The 19,488-nt window shown below is 48.7% G+C and overlaps 1 protein-coding gene and 1 long non-coding RNA gene across 9 annotated transcripts in view; both read left to right on the forward strand.

Annotated features, from left to right (window-relative positions):
• Nucleotides 1-19,488, forward strand: part of LOC128893678 (potassium/sodium hyperpolarization-activated cyclic nucleotide-gated channel 2) — a 143,164-nt gene that overhangs the window by 111,435 nt on the left and 12,241 nt on the right. For 4 of the 8 annotated variants that reach the window (XM_054154823.1, XM_054154848.1, XM_054154832.1 and 1 more), the window contains 3 exons: nucleotides 851-987; nucleotides 1,460-1,603; nucleotides 13,754-13,861. In XM_054154823.1, the coding sequence (XP_054010798.1) occupies nucleotides 851-987; nucleotides 1,460-1,603; nucleotides 13,754-13,861 (389 nt within the window). Of the gene's footprint in view, nucleotides 1-850; nucleotides 988-1,459; nucleotides 1,604-6,814; nucleotides 6,890-13,753; nucleotides 13,862-19,488 lie in introns of all 8 variants that reach the window. The other 4 variants (XM_054154856.1, XM_054154867.1, XM_054154886.1 and 1 more) reach the window with 3 other exon arrangements.
• Nucleotides 7,066-11,661, forward strand: LOC128893962 (uncharacterized). The gene is made up of 2 exons (XR_008461436.1): nucleotides 7,066-7,513; nucleotides 7,747-11,661. It is a non-coding gene; the product is annotated as an uncharacterized LOC128893962 (long non-coding RNA).

The raw sequence follows: 19,488 nt of genomic DNA on the forward strand, positions 1-19,488 counted from the left end.
CAGAATATCTTTTGGGGATGACTTAACCTCTAAATAAGTTACTCTCACTGCTTTGCATACTCTTCTCCCATACGAATCCTGGGAAGACCGCACAAGACCTGTTAAATTTCGACTACTTGCCCTTGCAAAGTGTACCCAGAATGTTCCCAGCTGTCCAAAAGTAGCCCATGTGGTCTATATGTAGGTTCTTCGTTAGCCCCATGGTAATAAGTTCCTCATGGCTAGACCATTGACGAGGTCGCTGAATGGGTGAAGATCTTGGCACGACGCCCTCTTAATTCAGGAACTTTTTCACCGAGAGAAACTATTCCTATGGTACCTCGTCATCCCTGTTCCCCGGATCTCGGTCTCGGTGACTTTTTCCTGTTCCGAAACGACGCTAAAGGCAGCAAGACGTTGGCGCAATTAAAGCGAACGTGACGGAGGAGCTCAACGGCTCGCTAGGAGACCTCCAGCGATGTTTGCAGAAGAGGCAGGAGCGTCGGTGTTGGTGCATATAATCAGCAAGGGGACTGCGAAAAGGAATATCGAGGGAGACTGTTAGCTCCGCTCGTGTATACTAACAATTGTATTATTCTCAGTATTTTTTAATCAGGTCTTGTATTCCTGAAGGGTGCCTGAATTGTCTCAACTTAATGTTCGTTGATCCTTTTCATTGGAGGACCAGAACTTCGCGAAGGAGGAACGACAAGTCGTGTTCTGTATAGTCTTGTTTTGTATTATCCTTTATTATTTAAAGACCATACGAGTAACGAACCACCCTGATACGAGTCATAATAATTCCAGAGTATAGATCATCGAGTGGACTCTTGTCGAACGATAACTGAGATACATGATTCATGTCCTCCAGGTATAATGCAGCAGGATAACGCCGAGCAAGTGATCCTGGACCCGAAGTTAATCGCGAAACACTACCTCAGGACTTGGTTCTTTCTCGACCTCATTTCCTCCATACCACTAGACTACATTTTCCTCATATTTAATCAAGTAAGTGCACATTAATATATCGACGGCCCGACGCACGTGTCCCTCGCTTTAATACGTTAATCGGCTTCAGTTCCTCGGTTCAGACCGACTCGATTTATGTAATTAATGTATTTACACGCGTTTGCTTAAATGTTCCCCTCCTGGACCTTACGATCGCGAATATCTTACTTAAGGATACTTTTTAATTACCGTAGAGCATCGTCTTCTAAGTTACGTTCGTTAAACATGGTACATCTCTTCGAGTTGCAGTCACCACTGGCCATTCAATTGCAGACGGATTCCCCTTCCAAGAACATCTTCTTCCTGTTTCTTTCCTTTCACTCTTCCTCGATATGAACCCAGCCCAAGCAACAATCGTGAAATTTCACATCCCCGTCCCTCCAATCGCTAATTCCAGACACAAACCGTCCTGCAACTCGAATAGATCTCCGACGATGAATCCAAACGCCTGATGCGACCGTGTACGTTTCAGTTTCAGGACTTTAGCGAGTCCTTCCAGATCCTGCATGCTGGCCGTGCTCTGAGGATCCTCAGGCTTGCGAAACTGTTGTCGCTCGTTAGGTTACTACGGTTGTCAAGACTGGTGCGGTATGTCTCGCAATGGGAAGAGGTCTATGTGAGTGTTTCCACGATTTCTTATACGAGCACCGTTTTCATTTTTTTTTCGTATCTCATATAATACCCACAGCTCGCGTGACCCTTGTACAAAGAAAGAGAAAAGAAAAAGACCAAAAAGAAAAAAAAAATCGAAAAGCAAAACGAAACAAAACAAAAAAAAGTACAAAGCGCCTCGTCGTTTGTTCCATCGTCAGCGACCACTCGCTGACATGGGTGTACTCGGGCCGCGAACGGAGTCGTTCCCTTTATGTTTTCTGGGGGGCCTGGCTCGATCCGCGAGCCACGAGTCTTTGGAACCGTCATGGCGGCCCGTAGAGAGCACCGGAGAGCAAAGAAGCCCGAAAAAGGCCCTCCGAGTTGTCCGGCCGGCAAATGGAAGATAGGTATCCGTACGATTCGAGGCTCCCCAGTGACGGATCTCTCCCCACCTCCGTGTCGAAGAAATTTTCGTCAGCCTCGATCGAGTCGAGGACCCCCCGAACCTCGCAGGAGCCAGTGTCCAGGCTCACCCAGGTTTCGTTAGGCGACCGAGAACCGACACGACCACCACCACAACAGGGAATCCTCTCACGAAGGCAAACTCGTTAGACCACACGTCTCGCTTTCCGTCTGCTCGATAACACCGAGCGACGTCCCCGCGGTTCTACTCGATCCCCGACTACTCGACGACGAAAATCTCCGAACCACCCTCTGTGTCTCTTCGATGACCCCACGACCACCGTCAACAACTCCCCGGCTCGTGGCGATGGGCGTTCGACCCCCTCCGATTCCCAAAGTTTTCGTCAAGTTTCGTTTACACGTGTCGCTTGGAGTGGCGTTCCGATTGGAGGACGCCTGGGGACGCTGCGGGAGGTCTGGCAGCCCGAAAGTCTTGGTGGCTAAACGGTGGAGCTTCTGGGAAGTTGGAGGAACGTCGAATGGGAGCCCGAGAGCGTGGAACAAAGTCAAGACGCCGGAGCACAGTCAGAGCAGGTGGGTTGCGAAGATTCATATTACTTCAACTGTCCAAGAATTATGTTTAGAGACGAGATAACCATGCATGGATGAGATTACGATGCTTCAGGCAAGGACTGTAGGATTCTGATCGGGATTGGAATATAGCAGAGGCTGTTTAGAGTCGAGAGATCGTGGACAAGGGTTGCTTTGACCCAAGGAGATGTCGAGAAGATTCGGACAGAGATAATAGAGATGTCCTTGTAGTTTGTGAACCATCCCAGACTGAGGATATCTTCGACAGGATCTTAAGATGCGACTACAGCTCAGGAACCTAGGATTCTATTCCTGCAAACGAGTCCTTAATACATCAGCACGTCACAGGTACCTACAACTACTACCTACAACTACTATCTACTACCAACTACTACCTCTACTCGCGAAGAGGCCAGCTCCAAGACTTTCGTTCCATCCAGCGTCTCGGAGGTCTCCCAACCTGGAACAATGTTCGAAGCGACAACCTCCTCCGGAGTATTCAATGAAACGTCACGAGCCCATCGCCACCTGTTCGTCTCACCTAACCGAGGCAACCGTCTGATCGATCCTCCTTCTGTTGTTACTTTTCTATTTGATTTCTTTGATTTCTACAACACGAATACAAGTGGCGCCGTGTCCAAGCGGGCCGAACACACACGTGCACGAGGTCAGGACACGCGAATCTCGAACGGCGATTTGTGTTTCGCGAGATTTCATACTCGTCTCGTTAGCGATCGGTAAGTGATCCTCCTCGAGACGAGGTCCTCGAGGCTCGTTAGGTGCGCGCGCGCGGGGAAGACCCTGTCAGGCTTTGCCGGCTCGTCACGTTGGCCGAGGGAATCCCGATCTCCTCTTTGAAATGGGTCGCAGAAAGGAGGTGCTTCGACGGAGATTCTCGAACTCCCCGACTCATGGTATCGTTTCGACGAGGTTTCGTTTTCCCAGACGCTTCTGCTGTAACGGTTAGAGCGGGTAACACACCTGGGCCTGGTAATCGTCGCAATTAGCGGGCGCCATTCTTCGCAAAACGTGAGAAAACTGTCGGCAACGTTACGCCGGAATTGACCGTAACGAGCCGCGAATTAACGCGTTGCCGCGATCGTTACACTGGAAAGACAAACAAACGGTGGAACGCGCGCGGATCCCAGAGACGTTTGTATCGCTGGGAACGTAAATCTACCGCTGTAATCCCGCCGGAGATCTTTGAGAAACGATTGTTCCGCGGTTGGACCAGACAGGCCAGAGCCGCGGCGTCATTCCCACGTAACGGGTGGGCTGCGGATGTTTGAACTGATGCATGTTTTATGTGCAAGACTGTGGCCAATATGCCCGGAGAACGGGCGAGTAGCGTCATCTTGGACGCGCGGGATACGTACAAATTATGCAGAAGTCATTGGCATCGTAACAGTCGTATTAAACATCGTCATCCACGCCCAGGATCCGCCACGCAGTCCTTATCATCGCGATCGTAACGATTATTGTCATCCGATAGAAGTCAACATCATAGCGACCATCATAATAATTATCATACACGTCGTCATTAATCGTCCAGATTATAATCATGCTCGCCACGATAGTGATCCACTCTGTCAACATCATATCCATCGTCATCGTATCCTATATTGCCAACCGATAGCAGTCAACATCATATCGACCATCATAATAATTATCATACACGTCGTCGTCATCGTCCAGATCATAATCATGCACGCCACGATAGCCAGCCATACTGTAAACATCATATCCATCGCCATCGTAGCAATTATTGCTATCCTATAGCAATCAACATCATAGCGATCATCATAATAATTATCATACACGTCGTCATTAATCGTCCAGATTATAATCATGCTCGCCACGATAGTGATCCACTCTGTCAACATCATATCCATCGTCATCGTATCCTATATTGCCAACCGATAGCAGTCAACATCATATCGACCATCATAATAATTATCATACACGTCGTCATCATCGTCCAGATCATAATCATGCACGCCACGATAGCCAGCCATACTGTAAACATCATATCCATCGCCATCGTAGCAATTATTGCTATCCTATAGCAATCAACATCATAGCGATCATCATAATAATCATCATACACGTCGTCGTCATCGTCCAGATCTTTATCATCCACATCATGATAGCCATCCACCCTGTCAACATCATACCCATTGTCATCGTAGCAATTATTGGCATCCTATAGCAGTCAACATCATAGCGACCATCATATCCATCGTCATCGTCATCACAATCACCATTATATCAACTTGTGTCAGCACCTCAAACATACTTCGCGTACTGTGTATATATGTATATTCTTATCTTACATAATTGTAATTGTTCTTATCGTTTCGTGTATGTTGTGCATATTACTCAATCGCATATTTCGCACATTTTGTCCGTAGCCGAACGGCCGTACGCTTCTCGCACGTCACACATGCACGAACATCCGCAGTCCTCGCGGTCAAAGATAGACCTCGACGATGGTACCAACGTCGAAGGAATCAACTGTGGCTGAAATTCCTGGCTGAAATTCGTGTTCCCCTCCTCAGCCCCGTCTCGAAAGACGCGATCGCAAAGAGTCTCGTCGTCTCACCGCGAACAGACCAACGAATCAATCAGGCTTTCCGTCCAATCGAGAGAGCAACCTCGTCGCGTGCGCTACGTCTCTCGAGAACGTCCCGTTCCCCTCCCTCTGCTTTTCTCCCCATTCTTTTCCGTTCCGTGTTTTCACGTGCCCTGTGTAAGAGGCGCCTGTGACGCGAGAGTCAGGTCCACCTTCTCCATCGTAACGCTGATTATTTCCAAACGTTAAACTCAAAGCTGAAGGATAGACTCCCCCAAGGAGCAATGGCTAAATCAGAGTCAGGTTCCATTTCGGTGGCAGAGGGTCGAGGGAAGAAACGTCTAGCGATTTGCTTAATTAGGGCACCGTCCTCAGGTGTCTCGGTTGGATCGGTTCACGGATTCAGCTTAACAAGCGCTTAATAATCCCGGCAGTAAATTGCTGACCGCAGACACCGGGGAGTTTGCTGAAGAAGTTCGAGGTAACCGGATGCTGAGAGAGTAGGTGTCGGTAATTAGACGAGCCGTTTCGTTGATAAACGCCAGGGATCAATAGCGGCTCGTACGTTGTAGCGTAGACGAGTTGTTCTACTCGGAAGGGGCGATAGACGTCCTCCATAGGGATACGATAGGGCAAATATTTGACGTATCTTCGAGGCTCCATTCGGATGTACATCCTACATCGATTTTGTCCCAGTCGGTGAAGTGTCGTCTTATCAGGGGATTGCGACACCGTTTAGGACTCCTGGAGGAGCGCTAGCAAACACTGGCACGCCTCCGCAGGGCTACCGAAAAATCAATCGACCATCCAGCTTCACCCGACGCGTCGTTTCCCCGAAATTCATCCCGTTCTGCGGCGCCAGTTCCGCGACACGGGGATCGTTTTAGGAACAAGGCGCGCGGAGGCGTTTCCACGAGAGCCTCGCGCGTGTCCTTGACTCGAGCAACGTCGACGGATTAGCTAAAAACCGGTTGCTTAATGAAACGCTGCATACACGGCCGTATGAATAGGTCTGGTTCTCACCGAATCTAGTTCAGACACTATTCAATACTTCGGAGATTAGTTCTAGTTTTAGACTTAGACTGTGATTTATACACGTGGTCCAGTCGCGATACGTTCCGTGGATCGTTCAGGAGTTTTGAATGCAACTTGGAGATGATTCGCGCCAGTGGTACCGGTGTTTGAATATTAAAGGATACTTTGACTTAGTTATCATGCGAGTGTATAAGGTAGATCGGTAAAGCAGAGTGTTTCGTGGGTAGTGCAGCGCACTCTGTAGGTAAGAGTCGGTAACATAGCACGCTGGGTCGGTAAGACAGGTCGGTAAGACAGGTCGGTAAGACAGATCTGCTGAAAATGCAGAATGTGAAACATTCTGTGCGTTCAGGGACGAATCTAGAGTCACGCGTTAACCTTTTCGTGTAAGTTTCTCGAGTCACTGTACCACCAGCGCGAGCCACGCATTATCGACTTTAAATTACCGACTGTACTATCTGAACGAAATCCTCAGGGCAAACTCGATACTGGACACACTACCTCGAGCCAAATAGTCTCTGCGTTCAGCCGAGAATCCCCGCGACCTCCCTCTCGACACCAAGACACAAAGAACACAATACAAAATGAAGTACCAGGCGTATTGCGAGAACACGTTTCCGAATGGGTTTACAGATCCCCCTTTATCAACAGCCGGAGAGGCACTACGAGCGTCGGGCGACACCGCCCCAACCAGACCGAACCAGCAAGGTGTGCCTGCCTAGTAACCCCGAAACCAAGGCCAAATGTCCTTTCTTGATTCAAGCGTTCGTTAACTTAAAACTCAATGTTTCTACGTATAAATATAAATTTTTACATACATATATATTACATATATATATATACGTTAGATCATTATTACTATATTGTTTTTTTTGTTACGGTGATTGGTTATTATTATCGTTTTATCGACTGATTATCGTTGTTCGTTTGGTTTGGAAGTTTCCTCTAGAGAACGTGTACAGCCTTGCCGTGTATACCTATACTCTGTTCTGTTCAGTATAGCCAGGATACGTTTTTACCGACCACACCAAGCCCGATACCACTATCACACCCGTTTCAAGAAGCGTCCACGATCGAGAGCTTCCCACGACACGTCTCGATTTAGTTTCCGTGTCTTCTCTTACGTTGTTAGAGCTCGATGTTGCACGATGTGAAATGCCCTATAGAATAGAGCGGAGCTGGGCACCCCGAACGCTTCGGTGTACGGCGAGCGCGCGAACTAGAGGCGCCGCCGGGCGTTTCAAGAAGGCAGTGGCGGCGCCAGAGGGACAGGTGGCGCTACGAGTGAACTCACGTGGACTGGTGGCGCCACGAGTGAACTCACGTGGACTGGTGGCGCCACGAGTGAACTCACGTGGACTGGTAGCGCCACTAGTTCATATTCCACGAACCGAAGTGATCGGGATGCCCCCGCTGTGGAATAGAAGATAGAGCGACACACCTTTGTTTGTTCTGTGTGCATTGCATCGTGAAGATGTCGTGAGCATTCGATATCGATAGTATCTGGATATGAACTAGTGGCGCCACCTGTCCACGTGAGTTCATTCGTGACCACGAATGAACAGGTGGTGCCATTAGTTCGTATCCCACGGGCTGAAGTGATCGGGATCCCCCCGGCCTGGAATAGAGGATAGAGCGATACTCCTTTGTTTGTTCTGTGTGTATTGCATCGTGAAGATGTCGTGTGCATTCGATATCGATAGTATCGAAGTCTAACGAAGGGAGCTCTTGGTCGTCGGGTCGTTAGTCCCACCGTAGAGTGTCACATGGATCTCGAGCAACAGATCGTCAAAGACGATTCCAGGAAACGTTGAAAGTGATCGCGGGGACCTGTCCCCCGGCGATCCATGTCACACTGCCTAGATCCTTGCGAGAGTTGTTGGGAACGATTTGACATACGAAATGCTGTCACGTTTTGTTTGTTCCGGGGTCTTGTTTGGATTCTCCTGTCAGGATGTCAACGGTTTCGTTAGCATAGTCGCCGCGTCGTGTCGAATACCGGCAGCCTGACTCTCTCGCCGGCCTGACACGACACTGGTGCGCATGTATATCGATCGTGCGGATCGACGGCTGGCCATTAAAGCTGTTTTCGCTTGCGAACAAGTTCCGCGCGCGATGGTGGGACGCGTGCATGTGACTGTTCCGCGCCGATAGAACGACGACGATTGAGAATCGCAACTCCTGTTCTCCGAGTCGAGGAGGATAGAGCTAGAGTATACCGTAGGGAGGGTTGGCGAAAAGAACCGGAGCTAAACAAACAAAAGCGTCTACGAGACAATGGCCGGTAGCTGTGAGATATTCGGCACGACGCGCTCCACGTGGCTGCTCTACAGACGAGAAAGTTGGACTGATCGTAGGTCTGCCTGTGCGTGTTAGGTGTACATTAACCCTGTTTGCCCGACATTTTTTGGCGATGTGCCCGTTGTTCAGTGTGCGATCCCCCCTCCACGTTTCTCTCCACAGCCCACTCCTCCGATTCACGCTCCCGAGTACCTTCTCGCCTCCAAACGTACTCCGACGACCCGGCCCCAAGACCAGCGTTACGATTCGTTCCCTCCTCCCCTCAGTTGCTTGCTATTCCGTGCTGTTTAGATGCCTGGTTTTTGTCCAAGTTGCAAAGGTTTGAGACGCGATTTCTGTTCACCCGTTATCCTTCTTCTTTTTTCTTTCGTTTTCTTCTAATTTCGTTCGTTCCTTGCGTTGCCTCTGTCTGGACCCAGTGAATTTAGACGTGGTCGGTCGGTTGTTCCGTAGATCAGTAGATGTTTTTCGTCTAGTCGGTCGATCCTAGATTGTTAGCTCCCCGAGACGGATGCAGCATGCGGTTCGACGATCGATCGATCGAGTGTGTCGTCTAGTTTTTCGCGACGTTTGCATCCTTCGGATCGGTGTTCCTTGTTTGGCGTTGTCCCCGTGGTTGCTCCTTGTCGTTTGTTTTTCTGCTCGTGGGAATGCTGTAGCGCAGACGCGTCGATTCCGTCGCGGAACGAAATTCAGTGGTCTAGGACAGTCCGTCCTCAGCCGTTCGACGTTCAACCTGGGCGGATTAGCATTTCGATCCTCCGGTAACCGAGAGGATTTCGTCCGGAGTAAAATCGACCGATGGATCGTGGATGTTCGAGAATGTATCACATGCACGGAAAATATCGAAATGAAGCGAGTTCCAAGAGGTTCAGAGAGTCATTTGAAACAACTTTTTCCTTAGGGAAAATGTTGCCCGAGGCTTCGTTAAGGAGATATTAACGGAAACCCCGACCAAGCAGAGCGTGAGTACGCCGGTGGACCATAGCCTACACTAATGCGGCCGTCTAGCGCGTAGCCTACACTAATGCGGCCGTCTAGCGCGTAGCCTATTCTACTGCGGCCGTCTAACGCGTAGCCTACACTACTGCGGCCGTTTAGCGCGTAGCCTACACTACTGCGGCCGTCTAGCGCACCGCGGCCGTCTAACGCGTAGCCTACACTACTGTGGCCGTTTAGCGCGTAGCCTACACTACTGCGGCCGTCTAGCGTACCGCGGCCGTCTAACGCGTAGCCTACACTACTGTGGCCGTTTAGCGCGTAGCCTACACTACTGCGGCCGTCTAGCGTGTAACCTACACTACTGCGGCGGCCTAGCGCGTAGCCTATTCTACTGCGGCCGTCTAGCGCACCGCGGCCGTCTAACGCGTAGTCTACACTACTGCGGCCGTTTAGCGCGTAGCCTACACTACTGCGGCCGTTTAGCGCGTAGCCTACACTACTGCGGCCGTTTAGCGCGTAGCCTACCCTACGCACCGCGGCTGTCTAGCGCGAACCCTATACTACTGCGGCCGTCTAGCACGTAACCTACCGTCGGGGTTTTCTGTCAATATCTCCTTAACGAAGCCTCGGACAACATTTTCCCTAAGGAAAAAGTTGTTTCAAATCACTCCCTGAAGCACCCCTTTCAAGGACCTCCAACATGTTTGCGACACCCTGTATATAGTTTCCAGTTACACGAGAACAAAATTTGAGCTTCACAAATATTTGCACGACTTTGTCTGGCACTCGCAGACGTCGATAGGCTAACTAGCCGGAAAGCATTAACGAATGCTCGGCATACTTGCATATAAAACACGCATTTGCATAAACATCCGATCGAATTGGATTCCAAGCGAGTAATCGAGCATTATCCCGAATAGCTGATCAGACAGCGTCCAGGAATGTCGACGAGAACGCGAGACGTTCCCTGTACAAGGTCCAAATGAGTAACGTCGATTACGTTTGGGTTCTTCCCCGTTTCGAGAGTCCCGCGAGGACGTCGTCGGGTAATAATACGTTGCTTTCTCGACGCCCACGCTAACCGCCGCCTCGAGAACCCTGACCGAAATGGACCTCGGAGCACGATTAATCATAGCTGTCGCGGTGAGGTGATAAATTACAGGTTGCCCCGCGAATTCGCGCCACCCTTTAGCTCGTCGATTCTCGTTTCGCGGGACACACCCCGACGAGGGCACACGGCCATCGCCGTTTGTATTTTTCGACGAGTAAGATGGCGGCGCACAGCTGGGATCGATTGTTTCCTGGTTCGAAAATGCCCCGAGGAGCTTCGCGGAAACGTAAACGAAAGAGGAAAATAAATTCCGCGTCGAAGACCGTATCAACTAAACTTCGACGTTGTTACGCGAGAATTCCAAGCACCGCGCGCGAAACAGCGTCGGTTGGGATGTTTCTCAGAGTCCGACTCGGCTGTTACGTAAACCGTAAGAGTAGAGGGGAGATAATTGGTCCGAACAGACTCTGACCGGTCGCCGAGAGATATACTCTGCGAATATTCCTCGCTCGACGAGTGTTTCTGTTACAATTTTTTTTTTTTTCGAAGGAGCTGGAATTTCAAAACTAACCTATCCTCTCGCGTTCGGCGCTATTACAGAGCGAATACGAACGTGGGATGTGCTCAGGACTCTGGTAACGAGGATCCGATTTTCAAAATTAATTTATTAAATTTGGACGCTCGTCCGGTTGTTGGTTCAACTCGAAGCCGATGAACGCAACAGGAAAAATGCGATAGAACTTATACGAGTTGCCATGTGTGATTCCGTCGAATAAGCAGAGTCACGTGACCGAATCACATGACCGAATCACATGACCTCATCACGTGACCACACCCCGTGACGATTTCGCTCCGAGTTGAACCGGTAACGGAGAGCTGCGCAAAAGGCCAGAAGTTTGCACAAAGGGAAACAATTTCAAACCTTCCCGAACCCATTCCCACTCTCGACACTTTTATAATTTTCGACCGTGGCCTGTTTTCGCCGTTTTACCCCTTCAACCCTCAGGAAAGACGAACGTTCAGACAACGTTGATTTCCAAAGAACATTCGCCACTCGAGTGTCGCCTCTCGCCAATCGGAAATCAGCACTCCCCAACGAATCTAGAAATCGACGCGGGTCGACTCTCTTTTTGCTTGGCCACGAAGGCTCCAGAAACCAAAATAAAAAAAAAAATAATAATAATAATAATAAATATCGTAACGCCAACTTTTCGATCATCGAAGCTACCCGCTAAAATCGATCTCTCGAGCCTGTATACGAGCTTGACCAGAGACTGCGGCTTCACGCTTGGGGCGACTGCTGCAACGAAAGCTTGATACCAAAGAATGGCTTCTTGATTCTTACTTCTTAATTCACGAACCATTTATTACTATTATATTACTATTATTACGATTATTATATACGTTGTATACTTATCACACTTCTTATTGATATTATTTTATCGTTATTATCGTTACCGTTATTATCATTTCGTTATCCTTATGTGCCGTCGACGGTCAACTTGTGCCACACACCGACCTTCCACCCACACTTGCGCCAATACAACCCTTTCATCGCGTCGCACGCTCCTACCTCGGCGAAAGTACAAGGAAAACTGGAATGAAAAGAAACGCCACGAGAAGACACACGAGATACATAGCGCAGAGTGCTCTTACAGAGGCGAATCGCGTCACGTGATGTTCCATTTCGAATATTACCGAGCTCTCGTTCGCTTAGTCGACGAGAGACACAATTTGATTTAATTAGATTTAATGCCGTCCGTCAATCGGTCGAACAGGGATAGAAGAAGGAGAGAAGGAAAAAAGAACGGCATTAAATCTACATGGCTCACTCTTGTCGCGACTCAGCTACGATCGTTTTTGTCGCGCGATTTTGTCCCAAGACACAATCGATCGTAGCTGATCCGCGGCAAGAGTGGAGTCATCGTGTAGGTTCTATTCGCGCTAACTTCTCAAGACGCTTTTGCCAATTTGATTTAATGCCGTCCTTCAATCGGTCGAACAAGGATAAAAGAAGGAGAAACGGAAAAAAGAACGGCATTAAATCTAATCGACAAAAGCGTCTTGAGAAATTAGCGCGAATAGAACGCGGCCCACTCTTGCTGCGACTCAGTTACGATCAATTTTGTCGCGCGATTTGTCGCGCGACAGTCAATTATACTGTGAGTGACGTTGCAAGCGGTTGCTACTAAGTTGCTGCCGCTTCAGCAGATGGCGCCATAGCAGTCCCGCGAAGTATTTGAACCGTTACAAACTCGAACAATCCTCAGGCTTCCCCGAAAGACAAGAATGTCCGTCGAAGACTTTTCTACAAGAAAATAACCAAAATAAAAAATAACCAAAGGTACCTCCGACCGTTTCGCCTCCGTAAAACTGTTCTGCGACACATATAAATACACGGACGAACGGAACGAACGAACGGAACGTGACACCGTACCCACCCACGTGTCTCTGTTACGATTATTTTGTATTTCTCTCTTGTTTTATTTCTCTCGGTTATGTGCCCCTCCACGTGACCGCACCGAGTCAGCGTTCGAGAAGAAGACGGATCGAATCGAGATAATCGGCCCCGTCGTAGATCCCTGCGATCGGCGATCGATCGCGCGACGAATCGACGATGGCGGAGTTAACGAGAGAGAAAAATGTGGCGTTCGTTGTTCCGATCGCTGACGTTCGTATGTCGTTGCGCTTTCCAGCTACGGACGAGTCCCAGTCGAGAAAGCGAACGGGGATTGTCCTCGTGGAGGATCCGTCGAGATCCTCCTTCGAGGAAGACGGGGACGCACGCTGTGCCCTCCTGGCGCGCCCCCTTGGCAGGGCCTGAATCGTAGGAGTGCAGAATTGAGAGAAGGAAAGATCGATTCGCAAAAGAAACGAATGAAAAGCAAATAATTTCGAAAGATGAAGAAGGAAAATTGATCCCTGTCGCCTTACACCGAAGCCTGCTCCTTCTGTTTTCTCTTCCCTCTTTGTCACTGTCTGTTTTTTCGTCTCTAATATATATGTATATGTATATACATGCATATATATATATACATACTGTACAAAACACATCTGTCGACCAATCGATGGCCCCCAAAACGAGTACTTTCGTTCCACTCACAATACTTCGTTCTTTTTCCTTTCTCTGGTTTTTATTTACCTTTCACTTTACGTTCTTCCGTTTTATCTCACTTATTTCTGTCTTCTTCTCTGTCTATCTTCTCTCTGTCTCTCTCTTGATAACCTGGCCTTTTTCTTACTACGTCTTGCTATGTCCCGCTTTCTTTTGTTTCTAGATATTGCAGAACCTACAAAAAAAACGCACTGAGCGGAGGGGGCGCCTAAGTTCTGACAATATGAATAAAAAGAAGTCCGGTTTCAGCAAAAGCGACCTTATTTTTAAGGTAACCCGCCCTAACGAACGCGCGAGCTCGCGTCCACGGGGTTCACGGGGTCACCGTCGAACCCGCCTCGAGACCACTTCCGTCCCGTTTTCATGAGACCCGAACGAAGGACGCCGACTCTGTCCGTCGACTCCCCACCGTGTCTCGTTCTCCGGAAACCGACACTGCGACAGGCCCCTCCCCCCAACCCCCGACTCCTGCCGAAGGGTAAATTTCCGCCTCGAGTTCTCGCGAGGGGGTCCGAGAGTGCTAAAAAAAAAAAAAAAAAGATAAAAACGAAAACCGGAAACGACCAGTGCTCGGGAAGTCTTGAGACATAGGGACGCGCTTGCGGCGGGAAAAAGAATAAACACGACGAATTCCCGAGAGGACGAACGAATAAAATGCGGAGCGCAGAATGCGTACAAAAAAAAAAAAGTAAAAAAGAAAAAGAAATTAAGTAAAGAGTCTCGATGGTCCCTCAGTCGACGTCTCAGAAAACAGGCACGGCGATCACGAGGACGCTGGACGCAGGAGCTGTACGCTGATTGGCTCGTTGGTTTATTACAAACATTCGCTTCTACTTTCCGCCGCATTATACATTACATATTACCCGCAGCAATAGGCTATGCTTCTATACATTCACCATCGGCACCCGCCTAGCGATGAGAAAGTACCAAACTGTGTTTATATATATATATATATAAATATATTAAGTATATATGTATATATATATATACCTTTTTTTGTTGTGTGACGTGTTTACGATACGTTAGAGTGTAAAAGAGCTCACACCAAGTCCAGTGACAGAAGCGACCGAGGACTCGGCTCTTGAGAAAGTCCTTCGAGAGCTCGATACTCTCTTCGAGTCGTGTTTTCTTTCTTTCTTTTTTTTTACTGAACTGTCTCGTCGAGATCGACGAACCTAATCGCGGCCCCCGTGCGTCGCGAGCCAATTTGATGAATAAAAAAAGAAAGATCGGACGTCCCCCTGAGAACGTCTATACTCGTGGATCCCACCCTCTTTCGCTTTCTTTCCGTCTGTTTCTCACGTTACTCTGTCTTATTTGCAACTCTTATTTGTAACTCTTATTTTTTATTTTTTTTTTTTTTTAAACTTTGTCCAATTCTCTGGTTTCGTTACCGCGGAGTTTTTCTTTCTCTCCCTTGGATAAGTCGCTCCCAGTCGGTCCACCGAGGTCCACAGTTCCCTAGGAACATCAGCGCCCCTTTATCCTGGGTCTTCGGGAGCGTCGAGCCAGAGGAACACGTCGGCCGCACTCTGTACCAGCTCGCTGTCCACGCGCGCTGTCTCTCGAGACGCTTTTTTGATCGCTAGACGGTGTGCACGATCCTTTGGAAACGAGCGCACGTTGATTGGGCGTCCCTTCTCTGTCGCTTTGTTGCAAAACGCACACTGTGCCGCTGTTGGCGATGGGCGCCCGACGAGTTCCCGCGCCGCGAGTCGCGATTTGCTTTGGATGTCGGCCGGAGTCCAGTGTCGAGGGTCTAGGCTCGGCCTAAAGCCTTGGGACAGAGGTTGGAGGGTCACCTTAGTAACCTTAAAAGGGAGCTAGGTCACCTTGGTAACCTTAGGAGGGAGCTGGGTCACCTTTGGTCACCTTTGGTCACCTTTGGTCACCTTTGGTCACGAGTCCCTGGGAAGGACTCGAGGGTTGTCGACGTAATACTGTGCTGGATGGATCGCCAGTGATTGGGTTGACCTCTAAGAAGCCCTCGCTTGACTGCTTTCAACATCTTCTAAATCCTAGAACACTTATTATTATTGTTTGGAGCGTCCCACTGTTCGAACGTCTCAGCTCCCAGGGCCAGTAATCCTAGTTCACGTGTCTTCTCACGAGGCGAATAGACAGTATTCTCTTCTTTAAGAAGTTTAATCATGTTCATACACCGTAGCTTCTAATGCCAGCAACCCTCGAGACAAGTAAGCTATTGTTCAGAGAATCCCACTGAACCGATTCGAATATCTGAAACAGGTCCCAATCGTAGAACGTGTGTCTCCATATTATTATTGTTTTGATAGTTCCAGTGTTCAAACATCTCAGCTCCTAGGGTCAGCAATCCTGGACTGTATCCCTTCTCGCGAGAGTTCGCCATTAGAGCACAAAGAAGGACTCTGCGCGATGACCAAAGCTGTCCAAACGTCCCGTGGGTAGCTCTGCTTTTCCTCTTCTACGTCTACCGATAGGTTGGCCTCGCTACACTTCTAGCAAACCGCCGAGATCGCTTTCCGTAACTGGAGTACCACCGCGCACTGGTCCTGATGTTTCCCAGACCCTGGAATACTACTCCGTTGGAGACTATTCCGTTGCATTTAGCTTGGACGGGCATTCAAAGCGATTCGAGTGGGTCTCGTTTCACGTGTTCCAAGCGATTCGACGCCCCGTCGTGCCCATCGCTAACCATCATCGCGAGATCCTTTCCGCCCGAACGAATATTCCCCTCCCTCTCGTCCTGCCGCCCCCTTGTACGTGGCGCATCGCTGTTCTTTTCCTAGATGAGTGACGAAAACGGAAATGAAACGAACCAGAAAGGAAACAGAATAACAATTAGGGCGCAGTGTATGAGAGTAGAGAGCTCGCTACCCCTACCGCTGCTCTGCGACTTTCTCCTCTCTCTCTCTCTTTCTCTCTCTTTCTTTCTCTCTGTCTCTCTCTGTCTCTCGCCTCCTTATCCCACGCCCCTTGAGCCTCTGTTGCTTCTCGGCCAAGAAAATGTGCACCCCTTTTGTGATACTGGCTGGCTGTCTGTGTGGCTGCAAGCAAAGGCGCAGGGAAACAGAAAACGACTATAAACGATATAGCGATAGGAAGAGGTGGCTTGCTTCGTTGCTTAGAGCCTGGCTTTTTCGCCGCTTGATGATTGTTTGACTTGGCAGCTGGCGTTCTTTTACGTTCTCCGTCTCTCTCACTCTCTATCTATCTCTGTCTGTCTCTATCTCTATCGTTTTTCTCTCTATCTATCTATCTATCTCTCTGTCTGTCTCTCCCTCCGCCAAACCCCGACACCCATCCGCCCAACCCCATCTCCCGTTATTTTCATTTCGATTCTCTCGTATTTCCTTTCTCGTTTCGCGTCGTTTGTGTTCTCACGTTTTGTTTCCCTTTACACGTTCTTTTCTTCTTTTTCACGTTTCCCTTTATCCTTTGTTTTTAACGTTGTTGCGTTCGTCTAACCCTACGTTTTAGTCGCTTGAACACGCCGGGAGAACGTTCGACCTCCCGATCGGTGATCGCCTCCTTTGGCACCAGTGTCGGTTTGCCTTTTTTCTTTCTTTACTTTCCGTCTCTCTCCCCCCGCCCCTCACCTTCGTTTATCTTCTCGTTGCGTTCTTTTTTTTTACTTTTCGTTTTGTTTGGTTTTCTCGTTGCGATTACGTTTTGTCGTTGATTAGTAACGCTGTCTCGTCACGCGCGCACCTGTGCGCGCGTGTCCGCGCGTCCATGCGCGCGCGTATGCACGTGCGTGCACCGCGCGTGCGTGTAATATCTAGAAAAGAAAAAAAAAAAAAAAGAAAATGTACGCCATGTCGTTAACCGACCGTTTCGGACGTATCATTAGCTGTTCATTTGTTACCGTGGAGAGTCGTTACCGAACCAAAAAAAAAAAAAAAAAAAAAAGAAAAAAAAGCTTTCGTCTTTAAATGGACTTGTGACTTGTCTCTTGTAGAACAGAAGGTTGGATGTTCAGTTTTCTATGTATATGTACATGTATTATCGTTCCTTTGTTCGTCTCGTTGACTTTCCTTAGTTGATTTTACGTTGAGTATTACTTTTCTTGTTTTACTGAATGATTCGATACCATGAGTTACATGCATATATCCACTATGCGCGCGCTCCCATGCGCGATAGTTTAACCACGTGCCATTATTTATACCGCGCGCAACCAACCAATGTGTAACCATCGACTCTACGTAGCGTGCGTGCGCGCGCACGCGCGCTCCCGTGTATGTGTGCCGCATGACAATGTTTGTTAGTTTGTTCTGTTTCCGTTGTTATCATTTTTTTTTTTAAATCTAATTTCGTTTAATTAATGCCAGGTAATGTATTAAACTAGTTGTGGTCTAGCAGTAAGTTTTCATCGCCCCGCCCCCTTGAACCCCGCCCCGCCCCCCCCCATCGTTTATTTGCCCCCAGTACATTGTCCAGTAGGCGCAGCAAACTATACATGAAATTTATCAGCCATGGATCATCCACGATAGAGACGCGATCATCCCACGCCCGTTGGTGTAGTTAGGCAAGACTCTGTGTGCTTTGTTTATTTTTGTTGTCTCCGTCGAAATCGAATGACCAACGCGTCGATTCGGGGAAACCGAGGTCACGGGACACCGTCGCCCTCTGGCGGACCCGATCGCCGCCATTTGATTTCGAGACGAGCGATCGAACCGTGGTTGCCCGATACTCGGAAAAGGATCGCTGGAATTTTTGTGGAATTAATGGCTGCATTCAGCAGGAACGATTGTCGAGCGATTCTCTTGGATTCTCTGCTTTGATTCGACTATTCGAAGCGACCAAAAGAATCTTAGCAAAGAATCCAAGAAAACGACTCGACGATTGCCTCTGCTGAATGCATCTATCGCTCGAACGATGTTGTACCCGTCTCTGAATCCACCGAGACTGCCATCTGTGGAGCCATTCGTTCCTGAAACTCGGCATTGACCACCCACCGTCGCGTTTTTGTACAATAAAGTTAATCACCATGGTGTTTCGAAGAGGTGGTCTCCCAAGGGATTCCCCGAAAGAAAATGGCGGGCCGAACAGCGCCACCCGTGGCCTGTACAGTAACTGTAATCGACCCGGACGGCGCTGGTGTCGCTTCGTCCATTTCCTGTCGGGATTACCCGCATTTTCGAAATCTATAACAATCTAAAAATGAAATTACCGCGTTCTACCAAGATGAGATCAGAAATTAACGCTTCCTTTGGCGCCAGTTCCAATATTAGCTCTTGGTTCTGGTTCTTATTGTTCTCCTTACGACGTTCGTTTTGGCTCCAGCAGATGGCGCGACCAAACCGATCGCGACCGGGTTTGGTCGGAAATGAAACGATAAGATAGAAGATAAGAACTGTCTTGGCCGAGTATCGGGCCGCGGTTGAAATTGGAAAACTTGCTCGAGATCGGTCGCGGATTAACCCCGAGGTCAGAGATCGTTTCCCGCGATCGGCTGCCTCCTTTGGGGCGCGTTTCCAAACGCGGAAGCGGAAACGCGCGCCCTCGCGTGAAACGTGTGCTGTACATAACCACGATACGCGCATATACCATCGTATACCCCACGAATACCGATCCTTAGACTCGTAGCCCTTGGATCGATTGGAGGGCGCAGCGTCACCTTTGACGAGCTAGCTAATCGCCGACTTGTATTCGAAGAATGAAATACGAAATTGGTCATTTCAAATTGGAAGAATGTAAGGTTTGGAACGGTCGATATTTGAAAGGCAATGTTGGTACTAATGAAAATGAAATAATAACTCTTGCAAGTATATACAATATAGCTTCAAAGACAATGTTGATACTCATGGAAATGAAAGAAATCTTGCAAGTATATGTACATATTTAAAAATTGTTTGGAAATGAAGGAGCTGGGATAAAATATGACATTGCGAAATTGGTAATTCTATTCTAAATTGG

The sequence above is a fragment of the Hylaeus anthracinus genome, unplaced genomic scaffold (genome assembly GCF_026225885.1).
Source record: "Hylaeus anthracinus isolate JK02 unplaced genomic scaffold, UHH_iyHylAnth1.0_haploid 0, whole genome shotgun sequence".
Classification (NCBI taxonomy): Eukaryota; Metazoa; Arthropoda; class Insecta; order Hymenoptera; family Colletidae; genus Hylaeus; species Hylaeus anthracinus.